Source organism: Acipenser ruthenus, chromosome 40 (genome assembly GCF_902713425.1).
Source record: "Acipenser ruthenus chromosome 40, fAciRut3.2 maternal haplotype, whole genome shotgun sequence".
NCBI lineage: Eukaryota > Metazoa > Chordata > Actinopteri > Acipenseriformes > Acipenseridae > Acipenser > Acipenser ruthenus.
In genome coordinates, this window is record NC_081228.1 from 7051080 (window position 1) to 7074962 (window position 23883).

Below are 23883 nucleotides of genomic sequence, written 5' to 3' on the forward strand. Positions count from 1 at the left end.
CACACACACACACACACTTTTCAGAATCCTTCCTCTTCAGCTTGTGCAGAATAAAGGAACTGCCTTTCCAGCTTCTTTTTAAAGGCCTGTGGCCAGGGTTAATCAATAATCAATTAACCAATCAACACCTGGCCATCTGCTGCACTTCAAGTTCAATCAGGCAGGGAGGGACGTCTGACCTCCCAGCCCTGCCATATCTAGCACAAACTGTACGATTAAACCAATTAAACTGCAAACAAAACGTAAGGCATATTATTTACAGGGCCAGGGGCTCGGCCTGCCACGCCACGCCATCAGAAAAGTACAGATAGCTCCCTTGTTTAATTCTGCATCAGGAACCCGTCAGAGAACAGCTCTTCTTGGAGATAGAAAAAAAAACAAAACATAAACAGCTTCCCTTAACCCTGACCTGCTGCCATTGGTTCCCATGGTGAGCTCATTGTCAGCTCTCCGCGCCCTGCATTGTCCTGCAGTGCAGCCTGCATGCCTGTGTTTACAGGCCGTACTCCTGGACAACGTAGGGCGTCTCGTCTCGCCCCCGTGTATGTTCGTGTTTCTCTCTTTCTTTCTGCAGGGACAGCGTTTATCGCAGGGGCTTGAGAAAGAACAATAATAAAAGCTGCTCCCTCTGTCACTGCAGGGACAGGTACAGCTGCTTCTAGCAGCGTGAGCGCGTTCCACATTCCAGCGTCATGACGCACACATTGTACAAATGTGTCTAATTGTTTTCAGTATTGTTCTTTTTTTAGCAGTAAACATTCTTGTTAGTGTTCGTCAGTGTGCATGACTGTGTGTGTGCGTGCGTGTGTGTGTGTGTGTGTGTGTGTCAGTGTGTGTGTCTGTGTGTGTGTGTGTCAGTGTGCATGACTGTGTGTGTGTGTGTGTGTGTGCGTGTGTGTGTGTCTGTGTGTCAGTGTGTGTGTCTGTGTGTGTGTATCTGTGTGTGCGTGTGTGTGCGTGCGTGTGTGTGTGTGTCAGTGTGTGTGTGTGTCAGTGTGCATGACTGTGTGTGTGTCAGTGTGTGTGTGTGTCAGTGTGTGTGTGTGTCAGTGTGCATGACTGTGTGTGTGTGCGTGTGTGTGTGTGTGTGTCAGTGTGTGTCTCTGTGTGAGTGTGTGTCAGTGTGTGTGTGTTCATTTGGTTAAAGGTATCATTGATTACCATTGAGATGAAACAGGACCTGCTGTCACATACCTGATTAATGGATAACTAATAACACCTTCTGCACACAGGCTGAACAGTGTCAGTTTAATAGCCTGCATTCATTTTCTAATGAGGGAATCCTTTTACCTCTTGGCTTTACTGCATTTCCTGTTCTGAAGAGCTGCATTGCCCTCAGGTGTGTGTAATGAGTCTCCCTGTCAGGTGCACACAGGTGTGCTTGGTCAAGAATGCAATTGCTCAGGTGCTTATGAAACTGCACCCCATTGTCCTCCATTTTGGATCGAGGTGGCCTACAGACAACCACACAACGCTGAGCCTATCAGAGCCGAAATGGCCTCAGTTTCACGGCTTCCTGTGTTCTGTGTGGCTCTTCTGAGTCAGGTAAGTGTGGTCTGGGAGGGAGTGGCTCTGCTCTGAGAGAGAGCGACAGGTTCATCCAGTTTTGTTAAAGGGTAGATGCAGCACTTCTTGAAACACAAACAGACTCTGGCTCACAGAGGAAGGGGCAGCAGGTGCTCTGAAGTTTTATAGAGGAAGTCAAAGTGAATCAAGGCACAGAGCAGTCTGTGTGAAATGGCCTCGTCGCCGGTATGTACCTGGGTTTGGACGGCTCTCGTTGCTTTCTTGTGGGGTTTGTGATCGGTTTTCATGAATGCTCTGTTGGGAAGAGTCTGTGATTTTTGATTGCACTGTAATTCTGAATGATCGAATCTAACAGGCAGACAAAACTGGGATCTCATTAGTTATACAGAGAGAGTCCAGTGACTTGAGCTTTTAAAACCTTCAATCTAAGATCAGAACACAAATGTGGCAAGGTGTGCCTATTATTATTATTATTATTAGTGTTCAGTGAGAGTTCAAGATTCATGACAAGGGTACCAGTTTTCAGATAACTAAATCCGTTTTCTTTTTAAAAAACGAAAGAAAATCCGATCTTCTTGTGTTCAAGCGATTTCGCAGCAGTTTTTCTGATCTTCTTTTCATCTTATTTATAGAAATGAAATGTCGGGGATTACTGATTGATAGATCATGACCTCTTCTCTAATCTTGGGGTACCTCGGAATCGGGGTTCTTCGGAATCCCTCGAGCCTGACTCCCCTGTGTGAGAAGTCGCTGTGATTTCCACCCTCAGCCTCTGTGTATCAGTGTCTGTGTGAGAGTTGTGTGTGAAGGTCTATTCATTAAAGCACTGCTCTCTCCAGGACAGAGTCTAGCCCTGGAGACAGGAGCACAGTTTCAGTGGCTCAGCACAACCCCCCACGCACACTATTTGTAAGGAATGGGATTTTTATAGACCCCCTGTGGCTGACCGTGGGGTAACGGGTCACACGTCTTTTCAGAGGGTGTCCTGTTTCAATCCCTGACACGCAGGACCAGTCGATCGATTGTTCACAGACTCCGATGCATCGTCAAGACTGCCCCCCAATCAGGTTTTGTAAAACTTAGAAACCCTGTAAGAAGGAACTGAACACATTCAGTGAATTGAAGAGATTCCTGTATGTTTTCTAGATGCTGCTCTGTTTTGAGAATCGATGCTGGAGCAGGTATTGCAGGGTGTGAATGATGTAAAGAAATGCTTCGTCATGGCTGGCTGTTTGCTGTGCGTTGGGAATCCTAACACTCCTTAGCTGAGTGGGTGTGGATGGGTGTGTGTCTGTGTGTGTGTGTCTGTGTGTGTGTGTGTGTGTCTATATGTCTGTGAGTGTCTGTCTATATGTGTGTGTGTGTCTGTGTGTGTGTCTATATGTCTGTATGTGTGTCTGTCTATGTGTGTGTGTGTGTGTCTATATGTCTGTGTGTGTGTGTCTATGTCTGTGTGTGTGTGTCTGTCTGTCTATATATGTATAAATGTGTGTGTGTGTGCGTGTGTTTGAAACGTCCTTGTGAGAGGGACGGTATGCTAAGACTTGGTTTGCCTGGGGTGGTGAACCATTCCTTGCACAAGAACAATACGAGTCATTTCATTTAAAAAATGTCTGTGTTGCTTTGTGTTGTATGGGTCTGCGTTTTATCATTATAACCCCCTTCTGCTGTACAGGAACGGGCCAGTTTAGCTCGCAGAGTGGTTGAGATGAACTAGGAGCGTGTGTCGCCCCCTGCTGGGAAAGCAACACACAGGGGAACTTAAACAAACTTCACTGTCAACGAGGCCTTCCTTCTGAGGCCTAGCAGTGAATGAAAGAAAGTAAACTGAGAAAAAAAACACACAGCTGTCAATGTAGAGCTCCCAGCTGCTCACCTACGCTCATCCCAGCAGCTCACAGGCAGTGTAACCAGCTCCTGACCATGGCCGGAGAGAGAGGCAGGGGTTGTCTGGGCTAATGCCTGGGACAGGACCCCTTCCTGACTCTGAGGAGCTAAAGGAAGGCTCTCACGCAGTCCAGCGGGCAGGAGTTTTGTATATTGGAGCTGGAGTCAGTTCTTTTGCCATGTTTGCATTTTATTTGCATTGCCGCTCAGTTCTAAACACAGATAGCTTCTGTACATCTGATTCCTGACAATCTGAAACAATCGCTCTGTGTGCTGGGTCTGCACCAGCACTGTCCTTGTTTTGGCCTGTCTGTTTGTTTTGGCCCTTGTGCCATTTTGTTTGAAGTGTTTTGTTTTGTGTAAGTCTTTTGTTTGCTTTAATAAAGGCTGAGCTTCATTGCGTCTCGGTTTTCCCCCGCAGTTGCCTGTGTTGTGAATTCATTTCCTGGCCTGACGTCACCCTTGCAGCCATCCTTGTTCACGGAGGGCTAACAATATATTAGTCCCGAGCTATTAAACTGTAGAATACTTTACTCTGCTCTGTTGGTGTTCTGGGCTGTTTAAAAGCATCAAACTCTTAACATTTAACTTTTGTTGTGTGTTTGTTTGGAAATAAAAACACAAAAAACCACACACACAGAATCGTGCCTCCTGAGATGCTTTTGTAACTTGCAAATTTTGTAACTTCGTCAGTTGCTAAAAACATAATCGGTGGTCCCTCTGCGCCTCCTGTCTCGCTGACCTAGTCTTTTGATGACGAAGCCCCTGGGGGTGAGAAATGGCTGCTGCTTCACTTTTTCTTATTTATTTTGGGAAGTGTTTTAGAAATGCAGCACTTGAATATTTTCCCTTCATTTTGAGTGCAGTTTCAGGGTCGGTCGGGTTGGGTCAGGCAGGGTCGTGTAGGGTCATGTCGGGTCGGGTCAGGCAGGGTCGTGTAGGGTCATGTCGGGTCGGGTCAGGCAGGGTCGTGTAGGGTCATGTCGGGTCGGGCAGGGTCGGGTCGGGTCGGGCAGGGTCATGTCGGGTCGGGTGGGGCAGGGTCATGTAGGGTCGGGTCGGGCAGGGTTGGGTCGGGTCGGGTCGGGCAGGGTCATGTCGGGTCGGGTGGGGCAGGGTCATGTAGGGTCGGGTCGGGCAGGGTCGGGTCGGGTCGGGTCGGGTCGGGCAGGACTGGGTGTGGCAGTGCTTCTGATCCCATGTGTTTCAGCATGTCATTGATCATGCCCGTGGGGTGAAATGATGGTGCTTCCAGGTTTATGTGGGGCAGGCTTAGGTCCACGGAGACACTTTGTGGGTCCAGGTTACTGTGCTGCTGAGCTCTTCAGTTTTAACCCCCTGCTTTTTCTCTCGTGTGTTTGGCCGCTGTGTGACTCGGTTTATTTCTCCCCAGAATGACCCTCCTCACCCCTATTACGCGAACCCGGTCCAGCCTCACTCTGAGATTGGAGAGGGGATCAACTACCAACCCTACTACATCCCCCCGCCCTCCCACGTGCAGCCCCCGACCTACGTGGCGCAGGAGAGGAGACGTAAGACATGTGATGGGTCGGGCTTTATTACTTACTGTACACTCCTTCTGTCTCAGTAATGAAAGGGCCTAGTCATGTAGCCCTTATTATTATTATTATTATTATTATTATTATTATCATTAGTAGTAGTAGCAGGATCGTACAGAGACCTCCGTACTGGGGCTCAGTACTGGTCTTGGCGTCAGTGAAGTGTTCACAGTTAGTGGAGGGGTGCGCACAGTGAACGCTATCTCAGTATAACCTCTTTCTCCTTCACAGCTATCCCCCCGAAGTCCAAGCTGTGCGGTGGGAACAAGCGGTGCTTTGGCGGTTCTGGGGGCTCTCTTATCCTCAGCGGGCTCATTGGCGTAGCAATCTGGCTGGGAGGTGAATGTTGTGATTGGGAGAGAGGGAGTGTGGTTGAGTTGCTGTGTCTGAGATTAGAGCTGAGGGACTGGGAGGGAGGGAGGCAGTGTGGTCTAGTGGTTAGAGCTGAGGGACTGGTATGGAGGGAGGCAGTGTGGTCTAGTGGTTAGAGCTGAGGGACTGGGAGGGAGGGAGGCAGTGTGGTCTAGTGGTTAGAGCTGAGGGACTGGGAGGGAGGCAGTGTGGTCTAGTGGTTAGAGCTGAGTGACTGGGAGGGAGGCAGTGCGGTCTAGTGGTTAGAGCTGAGGGACTGGGAGGGAGGGAGGCAGTATGGTCTAGTGGTTAGAGCTGAGGGACTGGGAGGCAGTGTGGTCTAGTGGTTAGAGCTGAGGGACTGGGAGGGAGGCAGTGTGGTCTAGTGGTTAGAGCTGAGTGACTGGGAGGGAGGCAGTGCGGTCTAGTGGTTAGAGCTGAGGGACTGGGAGGGAGGGAGGCAGTATGGTCTAGTGGTTAGAGCTGAGGGACTGGGAGGCAGTGTGGTCTAGTGGTTAGAGCTGAGGGCCTGGGAGGGAGGGAGGCAGTGTGGTCTAGTGGTTAGAGCTGAGGGACTGGTATGGAGGGAGGCAGTGTGGTCTAGTGGTTAGAGCTGAGGGACTGGGAGGGAGGGAGGCAGTGTGGTCTAGTGGTTAGAGCTGAGGGACTGGGAGGGAGGCAGTGTGGTCTAGTGGTTAGAGCTGAGTGACTGGGAGGGAGGCAGTGCGGTCTAGTGGTTAGAGCTGAGGGACTGGGAGGGAGGGAGGCAGTATGGTCTAGTGGTTAGAGCTGAGGGACTGGGAGGCAGTGTGGTCTAGTGGTTAGAGCTGAGGGACTGGGAGGGAGGCAGTGTGGTCTAGTGGTTAGAGCTGAGTGACTGGGAGGGAGGCAGTGCGGTCTAGTGGTTAGAGCTGAGGGACTGGGAGGGAGGGAGGCAGTATGGTCTAGTGGTTAGAGCTGAGGGACTGGGAGGCAGTGTGGTCTAGTGGTTAGAGCTGAGGGCCTGGGAGGGAGGGAGGCAGTGTGGTCTAGTGGTTAGAGCTGAGGGACTGGGAGGAGGAGTGACAGCTGTTGTGACTAACCTTGTGGTCTCTCTCTCTGCTCCACAGTGCGGTACGGGTCCCAGCTTCTCTCCAGTGCGACGAACAGCAGTGACAGCACCTATGTGGCTGAAACCTGCCCCGCGGGCACCCAGTACTGCGACGGCAAAGCAGAGTGCTCACAGGGAGGAGACGAGCTGGGCTGTGGTGAGCACCCCCCCCCCCCCCCCCCCCCCCCACATGAGCACGGGGCACACTTACATTGGAGTGAGAGAAGCACACGCACATGCTCGAGGGGCGATGTTAGAAAAGTTCAAATACAGACATACGCTCATCTTAAACCTCCTTATACTTCCCCGGAGGAGCTTACACAGGGCGATTCACAATTCGTGCAACATTGTTCTTTTGCATTGTTTTCTGTTCTAAACATGAACGTTGCTGAACGAGCCCCTCCGGTGGCCAAACGGTGCGGCGCAGAGCGACTCCTGCACAGACGTTTCTTCCTTTGCGGACTGTCTCCTGCATGCCCTCCGGCTTCCACGACGCTCCGACAAGGCTGCGTGAATTCTGAATCGCCCTGCAGGGGACGTCGAATGGGAGGCTGCATTTTGTCAGATAAGGGCGGGTAGGATATACACAGGGACACGAGCTCTGAGCCAATGGGGAGCCTTTTAATTAAAGCATGAAGAGGAAAAAACAAAGTCATTTACACAGAGGGACTTGGTGACTGCACTAGCTGCTGTGATAACAGAGAGCTTTAAAGAACTCTCCCCCTCTCTCCCCCACCCTCTCTCTCTCTCTCTCTCTCTCTCTCTCTCTCTCTCTCTCTCTCTCTCTCTCTCCCCCTCCTCTCTGTCTGTCTCTCTCTCTCTCTCTCTCTAGTGCGGTTTGGGTTTAACAACTCCCTCCAGATGATGAATTCCAAGGATAAGAAGTTTTATCCAGTTTGCAATACGACCTGGAGTAACAGTTTTGCTGACAAGACCTGCAAACAGCTAGGGTTCAATGGGTAACTGCAGAGTTTATTGATTGATTGATTGATTGATTGATTTTACTGCTCTTTCTCGTCTCTAGTAATAGCAATGCTGCAGGTCCGCTCAGGTAACGGCACGCCTGCTCTAACCCTTGCGTGGGAATTGCACCACTGTGTTGATACCTAGTGATAATAACCTAGTGATAATAACCTAGTGATAATAACCTAGTGATAATAACCTAGTGTTTCTTCTCCTACAGATTTTACAAGACTGACACCCTCGGGGGTTCCTCCCCTGCACTGACTGTATCTCCAAGCAAGCCGTCCCAGACCATCCAGGGACAGCTCCAAATCAAGTACTGCTTTATTTACCGGAGAGGGGAGAGAGCGAGAGAAATCGAGGGGAGGGGAGGGCGAGAGAGAGAGAGAGAGGAGAGGAGAGGAGAGGAGAGGAGAGGAGAGGAGAGGAGAGGAGAGGAGAGGAGAGAAGGGGAGGGGAGGGGGCTGTGGAAATGCCGTACAGAAATGCAGCAGTAAACTTTTCTAAAGGATGATCTGAAACACTGGGGTATTAATGACTAGCGGGTTCCGCTCTGTGGCATAGGATTCCCCTGCAGGGGGCACACTAGGGGTCACTTTTCAAACCTCATGTTTCTGATCTTTTACAGCACAGTAGTTGTAGAAGCACAAGCGTAGAGGGGCGGGCGGGCGGTGCGTGGGGGGGGCGGGGCGGGGCGGGGGGGTGGATGGGGGGGGGGGGGGGGGGCGGGCATGTGTGTAAGCGTATGTCAGTGATGCCAGGCTGTGTTTGGTAACAAGTGAATTCTTGGTTTTGTTTTCCAGTTCCACATGCCCAGGCTGTGTATCTCTGCAGTGTATAGGTAAGTGTAGCTCTGCTGGTTTGATTGTAAGCGTGTACAGTACAGTTGTATTCACTGTGTGTTGAGTTGTGGGGGCCTCGGTGTGCTTGTAAGTTCTATATTAGTCAATGACAGGCTGATGAACAGCAGTCCTGGGATTGTAAAGCATCTTGTAATTCATGACGATCAGTACAAAGTGCAGCACAGAACAGCAAGACGAGAGAATAACAGCACTCCTGGAATAACCTCCCTCTCCCTCTCAGACTGCGGGGTGCAGCAGGTGTCCGGTCGGATTATAGGTGGTGTTCCTGCCATGCTGGGCAAGTGGCCGTGGCAGGTCAGCCTGCACCACAATAACTATCCCACGTGTGGGGGAACGATCGTGGCACCCAACTTTGTGATCAGTGCAGCCCACTGCTTCCCCAGGTGACTGCTCAACCCTTCAGGACAAGTGGTGGGAGCTGGGGAACCAGCAGGGAACGAGGAGGCAGAGAGAGCTAGTGGTGGGAGCTGGGGAACCAGCAGGGAACGAGGAGGCAGAGAGAGCTAGTGGTGGGAGCTGGGGAACCAGGAGGCAGTGTGGTTAGAGTGGAGGGACTGGGAGGGATCGGGGCAGAGTGTTCTAGTGGTTAGAGTGGAGGGACTGGGAGGGAGGCAGTGTGTTCTAGTGGTTAGAGTGGAGGGACTGGGAGGGAGGCAGTGTGTTCTAGTGGTTAGAGTTGAGGGACTGGGAGGGAGGCAGTGTGTTCTAGTGGTTAGAGTGGAGGGACTGGGAGGGAGGCAGTGTGTTCTAGTGGTTAGAGTGGAGGGACTGGGAGGGAGACAGTGTGTTCTAGTGGTTAGAGTGGAGGGACTGGGAGGGAGGCAGTGTGTTCTAGTGGTTAGAGTGGAGGGACTGGGAGGGAGGCAGTGTGTTCTAGTGGTTAGAGTGGAGGGACTGGGAGGGAGGCAGTGTGTTCTAGTGGTTAGAGTGGAGGGACTGGGAGGGAGGCAGTGTGTTCTAGTGGTTAGAGCTGAGGACCTGGGAGATTACAAAGGGTCCTCTAATCGCTCCTTCATTCCCCTGCAGTGCGGAGTACAAGAACGCCGGGAGCTGGAAGGTGTATGCGGGCTTGGTTTCACAGTACCCCCTCCCATCACCCTTATACGTGTCAAAGATCATCGTGCACGAGAAATACAGCAAGACAAACAACGACTTCGACATCGCAGTGATGAGGCTCAAGAGCCCGGTCTCCTTCTCAAGTACGTGCAGCTGAGCTTAGTAAACACACTGCCAGCACGCCACTGCAGGCTCCTCCCAGCTCTGTGGGGCCAAACGTATTCACAAGACAATGCTGTGTTCAACTGTGGACCCTCCGCGATATGAAAGAGACCCCGATCAGCAACCAAAGTGTTCAAAGAGCTGTAAGGAATGAGCTCTCAAGACAGGCTGAGGGAACTGAATCTGTTAGAGCAAGAAAGAATTCTAGGGGGACTTGATTTGAAGTCTTTCCTCTCTCTCTCTCCCTGTCTCTCTGTGTCTCTGTCTCTTCCTGTCTCTCTCTCTGTCTCTCTGTCTCTGTGTCTCTCTCTCTCTCTCTCTCTCTCTCTCTCTCTCTCTCTCTCTGTCTCTTCCTGTCTCTCTGTGTGCGTGTGTTTCAGGTACAGTGCAGCCTGCCTGCCTGCCTACCTTCGATCAGGTCTTTGCCACAGGAACAGCATGCTGGACCACTGGCTTTGGGACCCTGCAGAGTGGAGCGGGTAAGTCTTTGCCAGCAGACTCTGGGAGAGGTATTAGTACAGGAAAGGTTGGCACACTTCAGTAGTCCTGCTCATAGAGCTGCTCTGAGCCAGCCTCTCTTCTTCCTCTCAGACAGTGGCTCCCCCAATCTGATGGAGGTCTCTGTGAAGATTATCGACCAGTCCACCTGCAACGGCCCGAAAGTCTACAGCGGGGTTCTGACCCAAAACATGTTGTGCGCTGGGGACCTGCAAGGGGGCGTCGACTCCTGTCAGGTGGGTTCAATTTGAATGTGCTGGCTCTCAGATCCACAGCACTGAGTTCTCTATACTGTACTGTATTGAATGTGCTGGCTCTCAGATCCACAGCGCTGAGTTCTCTATACTGTACTGTATTGAATGTGCTGGCTCTCAGATCCACAGCGCTGAGTTCTCTATACTGTACTGTATTGAATGTGCTGGCTCTCAGATCCACAGCACTGAGTTCTCTATACTGTACTGTATTGAATGTGCTGGCTCTCAGATCCACAGCGCTGAGTTCTCTATACTGTACTGTATTGAATGTGCTGGCTCTCAGATCCACAGCACTGAGTTCTCTATACTGTACTGTATTGATAGTGCTGGCTCTCAGATACACAGCGCTGAGTTCTCTGTACTGTATTGAATGTGCTGGCTCTCAGATCCACAGCACTGAGTTCTCTATACTGTATTGAATGTGCTGGCTCTCAGATCCACAGCGCTGAGTTTTCTATACTGTACTGTATTGAATGTGCTGGCTCTCAGATCCACAGCACTGAGTTCTCTATACTGTACTGTATTGATAGTGCTGGCTCTCAGATACACAGCGCTGAGTTCTCTGTACTGTATTGAATGTGCTGGCTCTCAGATCCACAACACTGAGTTCTCTATACTGTATTGAATGTGCTGGCTCTCAGATCCACAGCACTGAGTTCTCTATACTGTACTGTATTGAATGTGCTGGCTCTCAGATCCACAGCGCTGAGTTCTCTATACTGTACTGTATTGAATGTGCTGGCTCTCAGATCCCCATACTGAGTTCTCTATACTGTACTGTATTGAATGTGCTGGCTCTCAGATCCACAGCGCTGAGTTCTCTATACTGTACTGTATTGAATGTGCTGGCTCTCAGATCCACAGCGCTGAGTTCTCTATACTGTACTGTATTGAATGTGCTGGCTCTCAGATCCACAGCGCTGAGTTCTCTATACTGTACTGTATTGAATGTGCTGGCTCTCAGATCCACAGCGCTGAGTTCTCTATACTGTACTGTATTGAATGTGCTGGCTCTCAGATCCACAGCGCTGAGTTCTCTATACTGTACTGTATTGAATGTGCTGGCTCTCAGATCCACAGCGCTGAGTTCTCGATACTGTACTGTATTGAATGTGCTGGCTCTCAGATCCACAGCGCTAAGTTCTCTATACTGTACTGTATTGAATGTGCTGGCTCTCAGATCCACAGCGCTGAGTTCTCTGTACTGTATTGAATGTGCTGGCTCTCAGATCCACAGCACTGAGTTCTCTATACTGTACTGTATTGAATGTGCTGGCTCTCAGATCCACAGCGCTGAGTTCTCTATACTGTACTGTATTGAATGTGCTGGCTCTCAGATCCACAGCGCTGAGTTCTCTATACTGTACTGTATTGAATGTGCTGGCTCTCAGATCCACAGCACTGAGTTCTCTATACTGTACTGTATTGAATGTGCTGGCTCTCAGATCCACAGCACTGAGTTCTCTATACTGTACTGTATTGAATGTGCTGGCTCTCAGATCCACAGCACTGAGTTCTCTGTACTGTATTGAATGTGCTGGCTCTCAGATCCACAGCACTGAGTTCTCTATACTGTACTGTATTGAATGTGCTGGCTCTCAGATCCACAGCACTGAGTTCTCTATACTGTACTGTATTGAATGTGCTGGCTCTCAGATCCACAGCACTGAGTTCTCTATACTGTACTGTATTGAATGTGCTGGCTCTCAGATCCACAGCACTGAGTTCTCTATACTGTACTGTATTGAATGTGCTGGCTCTCAGATCCACAGCACTGAGTTCTCTATACTGTACTGTATTGAATGTGCTGGCTCTCAGATCCACAGCGCTGAGTTCTCTATACTGTACTGTATTGAATGTGCTGGCTCTCAGATCCACAGCGCTGAGTTCTCTATACTGTACTGTATTGAATGTGCTGGCTCTCAGATCCACAGCGCTGAGTTCTCTATACTGTACTGTATTGAATGTGCTGGCTCTCAGATCCACAGCACTGAGTTCTCTATACTGTACTGTATTGAATGTGCTGGCTCTCAGATCCACAGCACTGAGTTCTCTATACTGTACTGTATTGAATGTGCTGGCTCTCAGATCCACAGCGCTGAGTTCTCTATACTGTACTGTATTGAATGTGCTGGCTCTCAGATCCACAGCACTGAGTTCTCTATACTGTACTGTATTGAATGTGCTGGCTCTCAGATCCACAGCACTGAGTTCTCTATACTGTACTGTATTGATGTGCTGGCTCTCAGATCCACAGCGCTGAGTTCTCTATACTGTACTGTATTGAATGTGCTGGCTCTCAGATCCACAGCGCTGAGTTCTCTATACTGTACTGTATTGAATGTGCTGGCTCTCAGATCCACAGCGCTGAGTTCTCTATACTGTACTGTATTGAATGTGCTGGCTCTCAGATCCACAGCGCTGAGTTCTCTATACTGTACTGTATTGAATGCGCTGGCTCTCAGATCCACAGCGCTGAGTTCTCTATACTGTACTGTATTGAATGTGCTGGCTCTCAGATCCACAGCGCTGAGTTCTCTATACTGTACTGTATTGAATGTGCTGGCTCTCAGATCCACAGCGCCGAGTTCTCTATACTGTACTGTATTGAATGTGCTGGCTCTCAGATCCACAGTGCTGAGTTCTCTATACTGTACTGTATTGAATGTGCTGGCTCTCAGATCCACAGCGCTGAGTTCTCTATACTGTACTGTATTGAATGTGCTGGCTCTCAGATCCACAGCGCTGAGTTCTCTATACTGTACTGTATTGATGTGCTGGCTCTCAGATCCACAGCGCTGAGTTCTCTATACTGTACTGTATTGAATGTGCTGGCTCTCAGATCCACAGCGCTGAGTTCTCTGTACTGTATTGAATGTGCTGGCTCTCAGATCCACAGCGCTGAGTTCTCTATACTGTACTGTATTGAATGTGCTGGCTCTCAGATCCACAGCGCTGAGTTCTCTATACTGTACTGTATTGAATGTGCTGGCTCTCAGATCCACAGCGCTGAGTTCTCTATACTGTACTGTATTGAATGTGCTGGCTCTCAGATCCACAGCACTGAGTTCTCTATACTGTACTGTAATGAATGTGCTGGCTCTCAGATCCACAGCACTGAGTTCTCTATACTGTACTGTATTGAATGTGCTGGCTCTCAGATCCACAGCACTGAGTTCTCTGTACTGTATTGAATGTGCTGGCTCTCAGATCCACAGCACTGAGTTCTCTGTACTGTATTGAATGTGCTGGCTCTCAGATCCACAGCACTGAGTTCTCTGTACTGTATTGAATGCGCTGGCTCTCAGATCCACAGCGCTGAGTTCTCTATACTGTACTGTACTGAATGTGCTGGCTCTCAGATCCACAGCACTGAGTTCTCTGTACTGTATTGAATGTGCTGGCTCTCAGATCCACAGCACTGAGTTCTCTGTACTGTATTGAATGTGCTGGCTGTCAGATCCAGAGCGCTGAGTTCTCTGTACTGTATTGAATGTGCTGGCTCTCAGATCCACAGCACTGAGTTCTCTATACTGTACTGTAATGAATGTGCTGGCTCTCAGATCCACAGCACTGAGTTCTCTATACTGTACTGTATTGAATGTGCTGGCTCTCAGATCCACAGCACTGAGTTCTCTATACTGTACTGTAATGAATGTGCTGGCTCTCAGATCCACAGCACTGAGTTCTCTATACTGTACTGTATTGAATGTGCTGGCTCTCAGATCCACAGCACTGAGTTCTCTGTACTGTATTGAATGTGCTGGCTCTCAGATCCACAGCACTGAGTTCTCTGTACTGTATTGAATGTGCTGGCTCTCAGATCCACAGCACTGAGTTCTCTGTACTGTATTGAATGCGCTGGCTCTCAGATCCACAGCGCTGAGTTCTCTATACTGTACTGTACTGAATGTGCTGGCTCTCAGATCCACAGCACTGAGTTCTCTGTACTGTATTGAATGTGCTGGCTCTCAGATCCACAGCACTGAGTTCTCTGTACTGTATTGAATGTGCTGGCTCTCAGATCCACAGCACTGAGTTCTCTGTACTGTATTGAATGTGCTGGCTCTCAGATCCACAGCACTGAGTTCTCTGTACTGTATTGAATGTGCTGGCTCTCAGATCCACAGCACTGAGTTCTCTGTACTGTATTGAATGTGCTGGCTCTCAGATCCACAGCACTGAGTTCTCTGTACTGTATTGAATGTGCTGGCTCTCAGATCCACAGCACTGAGTTCTCTGTACTGTATTGAATGTGCTGGCTCTCAGATCCACAGCACTGAGTTCTCTGTACTGTATTGAATGTGCTGGCTCTCAGATCCACAGCACTGAGTTCTCTATACTGTATTGAATGTGCTGGCTCTCAGATCCACAGCACTGAGTTCTCTATACTGTACTGTATTGAATGTGCTGGCTCTCAGATCCAGAGCGCTGAGTTCTCTATACTGTCATGTATTGAATGTGCTGGCTCTCAGATCCACAGCGCTGAGTTCTCTATACTGTACTGTATTGAATGTGCTGGCTCTCAGATCCACAGCACTGAGTTCTCTGTACTGTATTGAATGTGCTGGCTCTCAGATCCACAGCACTGAGTTCTCTATACTGTACTGTATTGAATGTGCTGGCTCTCAGATCCACAGCACTGAGTTCTCTATACTGTACTGTATTGAATGTGCTGGCTCTCAGATCCACAGCACTGAGTTCTCTGTACTGTATTGAATGTGCTGGCTCTCAGATCCACAGCGCTGAGTTCTCTATACTGTACTGTATTGAATGTGCTGGCTCTCAGATCCACAGCACTGAGTTCTCTATACTGTACTGTATTGAATGTGCTGGCTCTCAGATCCACAGCACTGAGTTCTCTGTACTGTATTGAATGTGCTGGCTCTCAGATCCACAGCTCTGAGTTCTCTATACTGTACTGTATTGAATGTGCTGGCTCTCAGATTCACAGCGCTGAGTTCTCTATACTGTACTGTATTGAATGTGCTGGCTCTCAGATCCACAGTGCTGAGTTCTCTATACTGTACTGTATTGAATGTGCTGGCTCTCAGATCCACAGCGCTGAGTTCTCTATACTGTACTGTAATGAATGTGCTGGCTCTCAGATCCACAGCACTGAGTTCTCTATACTGTACTGTATTGAATGTGCTGGCTCTCAGATCCACAGCACTGAGTTCTCTGTACTGTATTGAATGTGCTGGCTCTCAGATCCACAGCACTGAGTTCTCTGTACTGTATTGAATGTGCTGGCTCTCAGATCCACAGCACTGAGTTCTCTGTACTGTATTGAATGTGCTGGCTCTCAGATCCACAGCACTGAGTTCTCTGTACTGTATTGAATGTGCTGGCTCTCAGATCCACAGCACTGAGTTCTCTGTACTGTATTGAATGTGCTGGCTCTCAGATCCACAGCACTGAGTTCTCTGTACTGTATTGAATGTGCTGGCTCTCAGATCCACAGCACTGAGTTCTCTGTACTGTATTGAATGTGCTGGCTCTCAGATCCACAGCACTGAGTTCTCTGTACTGTATTGAATGCGCTGGCTCTCAGATCCACAGCGCTGAGTTCTCTATACTGTACTGTACTGAATGTGCTGGCTCTCAGATCCACAGCACTGAGTTCTCTGTACTGTATTGAATGTGCTGGCTCTCAGATCCACAGCACTGAGTTCTCTGTACTGTATTGAATGTGCTGGCTCTCAGATCCACAGCACTGAGTTCTCTGTACTGTATTGAATGTGCTGGCTCTCAGATCCACAGCACTGAGTTCTCTGTACTGTACTGAATGTGCTGGCTCTCAGATCCACAGCACTGAGTTCTCTGTACTGTACTGAATGTGCTGGCTCTCAGATCCACAGCACTGAGTTCTCTGTACTGTATTGAATGTGCTGGCTCTCAGATCCACAGCACTGAGTTCTCTGTACTGTATTGAATGTGCTGGCTCTCAGATCCACAGCACTGAGTTCTCTGTACTGTATTGAATGTGCTGGCTCTCAGATCCACAGCACTGAGTTCTCTGTACTGTATTGAATGTGCTGGCTCTCAGATCCACAGCACTGAGTTCTCTGTACTGTATTGAATGTGCTGGCTCTCAGATCCACAGCACTGAGTTCTCTGTACTGTATTGAATGTGCTGGCTCTCAGATCCACAGCACTGAGTTCTCTGTACTGTATTGAATGTGCTGGCTCTCAGATCCACAGCACTGAGTTCTGTGTACTGTATTGAATGTGCTGGCTCTCAGATCCACAGCGCTGAGTTCTCTATACTGTACTGTACTGAATGTGCTGGCTCTCAGATCCACAGCACTGAGTTCTCTGTACTGTATTGAATGTGCTGGCTCTCAGATCCACAGCACTGAGTTCTCTGTACTGTATTGAATGTGCTGGCTCTCAGATCCAGAGCGCTGAGTTCTCTGTACTGTATTGAATGTGCTGGCTCTCAGATCCACAGCACTGAGTTCTCTGTACTGTATTGAATGTGCTGGCTCTCAGATCCACAGCACTGAGTTCTCTGTACTGTATTGAATGTGCTGGCTCTCAGATCCACAGCACTGAGTTCTCTGTACTGTATTGAATGTGCTGGCTCTCAGATCCAGAGCGCTGAGTTCTCTGTACTGTATTGAATGTGCTGGCTCTCAGATCCACAGCACTGAGTTCTCTGTACTGTATTGAATGTGCTGGCTCTCAGATCCACAGCACTGAGTTCTCTGTACTGTATTGAATGTGCTGGCTCTCAGATCCACAGCACTGAGTTCTCTGTACTGTATTGAATGTGCTGGCTCTCAGATCCACAGCACTGAGTTCTCTGTACTGTATTGAATGTGCTGGCTCTCAGATCCACAGCGCTGAGTTCTCTATACTGTACTGTATTGAATGTGCTGGCTCTCAGATCCACAGCGCTGAGTTCTCTATACTGTACTGTACTGAATGTGCTGGCTCTCAGATCCACAGCACTGAGTTCTCTGTACTGTACTGTAATGAATGTGCTGGCTCTCAGATCCACAGCACTGAGTTCTCTATACTGTACTGTAATGAATGTGCTGGCTCTCAGATCCACAGCACTGAGTTCTCTATACTGTACTGTACTGAATGTGCTGGCTCTCAGATCCACAGCACTGAGTTCTCTATACTGTACTGTATTGAATGTGCTGGCTCTCAGATCCACAGCACTGAGTTCTCTATACTGTACTGTAATGAATGTGCTGGCTCTCAGATCCACAGCACTGAGTTCTCTGTACTGTATTGAATGCGCTGGCTCTCAGATCCACAGTGCTAAGTTCTCTATACTGTACTGTATTGAATGTGCTGGCTCTCAGATCCACAGCGCTGAGTTCTCTATACTGTACTGTATTGAATGTGCTGGCTCTCAGATCCACAGCGCTGAGTTCTCTATTCTATACTGTATTGAATGTGCTGGCTCTCAGATCCACAGCGCTGAGTTCTCTATACTGTACTGTATTGAATGTGCTGGCTCTCAGATCCACAGCGCTGAGTTCTCTATACTGTACTGTGTTGAATGTGGTGGCTCTCAGATCCACAGCGCTGAGTTCTCTATACTGTACTGTATTGAATGTGCTGGCTCTCAGATCCACAGCACTGAGTTCTCTATACTGTACTGTATTGAATGTGCTGGCTCTCAGATCCACAGCGCTGAGTTCTCTATACTGTACTGTATTGAATGTGCTGGCTCTCAGATCCACAGCGCTGAGTTCTCTATACTGTACTGTATTGAATGTGCTGGCTCTCAGATCCACAGCACTGAGTTCTCTATACTGTACTGTATTGAATGTGCTGGCTCTCAGATCCACAGCACTGAGTTCTCTATCCTGTACTGTATTGAATGTGCTGGCTCTCAGATCCACAGCGCTGAGTTCTCTATACTGTACTGTATTGAATGTACTGGCTCTCAGATCCACAGCGCTGAGTTCTCTATACTGTACTGTATTGAATGTGCTGGCTCTCAGATCCACAGCGCTGAGTTCTCTATACTGTACTGTATTGAATGTGCTGGCTCTCAGATCCACAGCACTGAGTTCTCTATACTGTACTGTATTGAATGTGCTGGCTCTCAGATCCACAGCGCTGAGTTCTCTATACTGTACTGTATTGAATGTGCTGGCTCTCAGATCCACAGCACTGAGTTCTCTATACTGTACTGTATTGAATGTGCTGGCTCTCAGGAGTTCTCTTCTTCAGTGTACTGGACTCCAGTTTGTGTGTCCTGTGCTTGCAGGGAGACAGTGGCGGGCCCCTGGTGTGTAAGGTGGGTGAGCGGTGGTACCTGGCTGGAGTGACGAGTTGGGGTATCGGCTGCGGGGCGAGAAACAAGCCGGGGGTCTACACCAGAGTGACACAGCAGCTGACCTGGATATACTCCCGAATGGAGGTAGGACAGAGACACCCCCTCTGTTTCACACTCCCTCTTTCTCTATTGTCTAGACTCTGCTCTGCGTGTCTTAGACGGTGTTTCTCGTTTCCACCACTCTGCCTCCCTCCCTCCCCTCCTCCCACTAAACACTTTTGCGCTCTCTCCTTTTTTTTGTCTCCACAGGCTGAAAAACCCTAGATGCTGATTTGAGGCCCGACTTCCTGAATACTCGCATAACCCAACTGGAAAAAAAAAAAGAAAAATCCTCCATGAAATTGAAGAAAATGACTCCCCTTTTCATCCTTGAAAATCCTTTAAAATATGTTTTTATTTTTGTGATAATATTTGTTTAAGAATACAATAAGTCTGCGTCCAGTGCAGCGCCACACAGCAGCCTGTCCTGTCCTGATGAGGGCAAACGCCTTTTCATTTCGTTTTATTCTTGTCTTTAGTTTTCCTTGAAGATCATTACATGAACAACGAACGTGTTTTTAAAAGTTTTATAACAAACTCAAAATCTCTCCTGTTGCGTGCCAGAACACCCCGGACAGGAGAGATATATTTAGACTCCTGTCAGATTTCTGTCACGGCTGGAGGTGTGTTTTTGGTACATCTCACCGCTGGAAGGTACCAGGGTGTCTTGGGGTTTGTGGAAGCACACGGCCGAGTCCCAGTTTTGGAAGAGAAATGAGATCTTTATTAATCTGTGATTTTGATGAGAAAAGTGCTGTCCTTCGTGTGAACTCACTCTCTCCTTTTTAGGGGAAAAAAGAATGTTAAAGCTGCTTTAGTTTTTTAAATGATCTATTAATGCTTTCACTCAGGTTTGTCCTCGTCGCTGTGGGATATAGACAACGTTCCCTTGTCACTTTGCAGTGGCAGACTCGTGGATTTAGTGTGTGAGCAGCCACGTGTTCCTGTGTACAGCCCCTCCACTAATTCACAACCCTGCATTTTGTACCTTTTTGATGTGTTTGCTGGAACGATAACGAGCGAGCACGCTGCACTGAACTCTGACCTCCTTTATATCCTTGGTCCTGATTGAATTGATACAGTTGAGTCTGTTTCCCTTCAGAGGAAAGGACCGAGGCGAAGGGCGAGGGGGGGTGGTTTCAACCAAGGGTCTGCTGGCAGTTTCTCTTTTAAAACCTCCTCAAACTCAATATCCAACTCCGAGACTCTCTCTGTGCCAGCTAGGGGCTTCAAACGACAAGCCCGAGGAGTTTCAAATGATCCCCCCCCCTCCACAATACAAATACAGTGAGATCCGCACCCTATAGCTGTGTTTAGATCATTCTTCACCAGTACAGACCCCCCTGCCCAGCCCTGCAGTGCCATGTACAGCAGTCTGCAGCATCGTGGTGTTATGCAGGCGCACCTCCTTATTGAAGTAGAATATTGATTGTGTCGGTAGGTTATCGTTTTTTCTAGTTTGTTTATTCCTCAGTAGACGTGCTCTTGCACTGAGGTCTGGGTAATCTGGGGCACTGATAATAAACAAGCTCCTGTACAGTTTCTGTAATTGATGTGTGTATGTGTAGATATGTAACCAGTTCTTCTGTAAACCATAAAATTTTAAAACAACAAAAAGTTTATTTCGCTTATTTCAGATTTTTTTTTCTCACCCTTCTCTATTCTGAAGAGCTGTAATCCGGCCCTCTTCTTAATTCTCTCTCTCTCTCTCTCTCTCTCTCTCTCTCTCTCTCAGCTCCCAGCAAACAGAGTGCTTTCATCTCTTTTGATTGGGTCCGTTTTGTGGTCTTGGGCCTCAGTCCTCGGGTCAGTCCGTAGGTTACCTGTGACTGATGCTATAGATAATTACCATTCCAGCAATATAAGTGTTAGACCTGTGCAAGCCATAAGGAGAGACAGCAGTAATCAGGTCACGCACAGGGGTAGCAATGTGGCTTGACAGACTCCGCCCTCCTTCTCAGTGCTGCTTTTAACTGTGTTTAACAAACTGCGCACATCTGGTACCCATGCACCTAACATTGCAAGCCTTGGTGTGATTGACAAGCCGCGCATCGCTACAGCAGAACTCAATACGGACAGACAGAGGGAGGGATGGACGAGATTAGCCTCCAGTTCTGACTGTACTAGTCTCAATACATTTCCTCTGAATATTTCTCACCAGACCGGGTTTTGAAATACATACCACCGATTCAGCAGGGGTAGTGAGTGCGTTTATATATAACTGTTTAAATTTACCAGCTTATTCAATTGCAATAATGCAGTCACTGTTCTAAACTCACTTCCGATACGGAAACACCTGACCGAGCGCCCGGGTGGGGAGGGTTGAAATAATAAAATAATTGGGCTTGCCAAATTGGGGAGAAAAATGTAATTCATTTAAATAAAAATAATAATAACAAAAATAGAATCAAAATTGCAGCCCATTAGCAATATTAAATAATTTGCACGAACGCAGGTTATTAGTATTTGTAATATAATCACTGGTGAGTATCGACGCCTAAGCTTTTGGGTTGGCGCTTTGAACGGCAATACACCTAGCGACCCTAAACGTGATCTCCAGCATCACATGCCAGCTGTTGCTTCTGCCTGGAATAGAGGCATCTTCTGTTCATTTCTACATCCTGTATTTCATTAAAAAATGTCACTAGTTTCCATTATTTCGAGAGGAAAGGGAGCGTGCTTTTACATCGCGCGTGAAGTGCCACGCAACTGAACCACGCAGATCTGGAACGTGATGTCATCAACGGCCAGCCCCACTCACCCCCCCTTCAGATCCACGACCCGCCACTCACACAAACGCGTTTATTCAGAGAGAGGCGTACACAGACCTTTACAAACCTCTGAAAAGCAAACAGCGTCAACACTGAGACTCAGAGCTCGCAACCGGAGCCGCCCAGAGCCCCCGACCACCTGAACTCTGCAAACAAGAGACGAGCCATTAACAAGAAACGCGCACGACACAATCCTGTGTGCTTCTTTTGACGAATTCACCAATAACAGCAAATCATAAAAAGGTAAGAAACGTCAAACTGTACAATCTATATAAAGTTTGTTTGTTTATTTGATTGCACGTTTCTTTTTCTTTGTTTTGTGCAACAGCTGTTGCAATAATTCTGTTGCATCTAATCATGTAGCTGTGGTATGTCTGCAAAAAGAAACACCCACAGAAAGACAAAGAAAACAGAGCCGTGTTTGTGAGTGTGACAGAGGGAGAGGGCGAGGCGGACTCGGGCTGAACCGAGAGGAAGCACAGCCACTTGTGCAACACTTGTCGGATTATTCTGTAGACCGAATAAAAACTGCGTGCCGATTCAAAACCTCGTTGTCTTTTGTTTGCAAAACTACTTCAATTCGCGATGCGTGGCGAAACGGCAGGATAATTATACCGAAGCCGATTGAGGTGGATGTGTGCACTTCTGTGCGCAGATTAGTAACGTTTTGTAGTTCAAACATGTCTTTTATGGGAGAGGGCTGATTCAATTACTGGAATGATGAACTCTCGTACAGGCGGGACTGTTGGATAGTGCATGTATGTGTGTGTGTGTGTGTGTGTGTATGCATGTATGTATGTATGCATGCATGCATGTATGTGTTTATGTGTGATACATTGTTACATGCTGAGAATAAAGGGTGTGACGCTGTTTACACGGTCTCGCAGTTATACCCCGTGGTTTTTGGTCGCAGATGAGCGAAGTGCATGCAACAGTTTTCTGATGAGATGCAGGGATCGGGAAATCAAGAGAAAAAATGAAGCAGTCTAACTAAAAAACGAAAAGTCGTATTTCTGATGAGTTAAGATCGTCTGTTCAATTGCAAAGCGAACACCCTGCAAATGCGTTACAGAGACATGAGATATGCAAATAAAATGATTTGCTGTAAATAAAAACACGTTTATTATTATTATTATTATTAGGTGGAGTCGGTTATTGACGGACTGTCGAATCTGAAGGTTTTCGGCCAATGCAATGCTTAAAGTCTTAGTTGAAGGCTGTTTTTTGTGCTCGTGTCACATCTTTGTTATTTAACTGCAGTCTGTTTGCGTACGTCTTAAATTAATTGTGTTCTAAAACAAAACATAAATACATGAACCAACTGTGCTAGAATGGTCTAGAAGGGCGAGACTGGAACATTTAAAATGGGCATTGAGAGAGAGAGAAAAAAAAACAACGTAACTTGCAAACGAGTCCAAATACTGTAGACTTCCAGAACCCGATATCGGGAGGAACCGGCGCGCTTTAGTGCGCCGAATATGTTATCTTTTCCACCAAACGACGTATCTTCGTTTTTTACCCGCTGATAACGTTAAAGTGTTTTTTTTTTTGGGGGGGGGGGGGGGGGGGGGGGGGGGTCAGAGGGAGCTCGATATACATTTCCATTGATACAAACTGTCTCATAGAAGCCACCTAATACAATTCAGATGGCTGTATCACATCACTATGGGGGTCTATGTATTATACATGAATATATGTATGTATGGGGTTGAGGGGGTGGTGCGGGCGATAGAGAGTGAGGTAGAGGTATTTAATTGCGTTGTCTCCCGGTTCTGTTGGCGACAGGGAGTGCCGGTTGCGCGGTTGACTCGCTTTGCCAGTGCCGTGGCTGGCTGGCAGCGCCCGGTGTTGTTTTTCTTCTTCAATGGCAGTCACCTGACGGAGAGAGTGGAGAGCGGAGCCAGTCGCCATGGCAACCCCTCCCTGCTACCCGGGAAACGTCTGTCTGGCCGCGCTGCCCGGTTGTCACGGTTACCAGTTCGTCCTGCATTTTATGAAAGTCATCGCTCCGTGTGCGTATCTGGGTCTCTGTCCTAGATAATGATTGATTTTTTCAGAAGACGCACACAGTGTGGCGCTGTCTGTGAAAATATAATATAGAAAGACACTAAGAATAACAAATCAAAACTTCAGCAGAATATTTTAACAGTGTTTCTGCCATTGAGTCTACTGTATAAAGTGAAGAATGTGGTGGATGGTGTCATGGCGCTGTGTGTAATTCTCTGTCGTTGCGTGTGTACTCTAATGATACCACAGCGTGCTGCCACAGGCATGCCCCTGTCTTGACAAGCTGGCACGTTCACTCAGCTGCCAGGTGTCTGAACAGTATCACACGGTCCTCGCTCAACCCCCGAGTGCCAGCACACTCTGTGCCGTGTCCAAAACCCCACTGCGTGGCTGTGTGAAGACACATGGCCGCCCACGAGACTCCACGGCAGTGTTACAGTGCTGGTGGAAACCAGGCCTGGCAGAGCGGCCTCTCCTAGCTGAGGAAGAGGAAGATGGGCCCCGGTGCAGGACCTTAACGTGAGCCCCCCTCCCCAAACGTTAATTTAACC

The 23883-nt window shown here is 48.3% G+C and overlaps 1 protein-coding gene across 1 annotated transcript; it reads left to right on the forward strand.

The window, feature by feature from the left end:
* Positions 1 to 1555: 1555 nt before the first annotated feature.
* On the forward strand, positions 1556 to 20171 carry LOC131708045 (transmembrane protease serine 13-like). The gene is made up of 13 exons (XM_059009957.1): positions 1556 to 1752; positions 4808 to 4946; positions 5205 to 5312; positions 6434 to 6571; positions 7247 to 7373; positions 7598 to 7693; positions 8181 to 8218; positions 8461 to 8623; positions 9267 to 9439; positions 9839 to 9937; positions 10050 to 10192; positions 18447 to 18599; positions 18765 to 20171. The coding sequence occupies exons 1-13, from the start codon at positions 1738 to 1740 to the stop codon at positions 18777 to 18779; spliced, it is 1407 nt and encodes a 468-aa protein (XP_058865940.1). The 5' UTR covers positions 1556 to 1737; the 3' UTR covers positions 18780 to 20171.
* The last annotated feature ends 3712 nt before the right edge of the window (positions 20172 to 23883 follow it).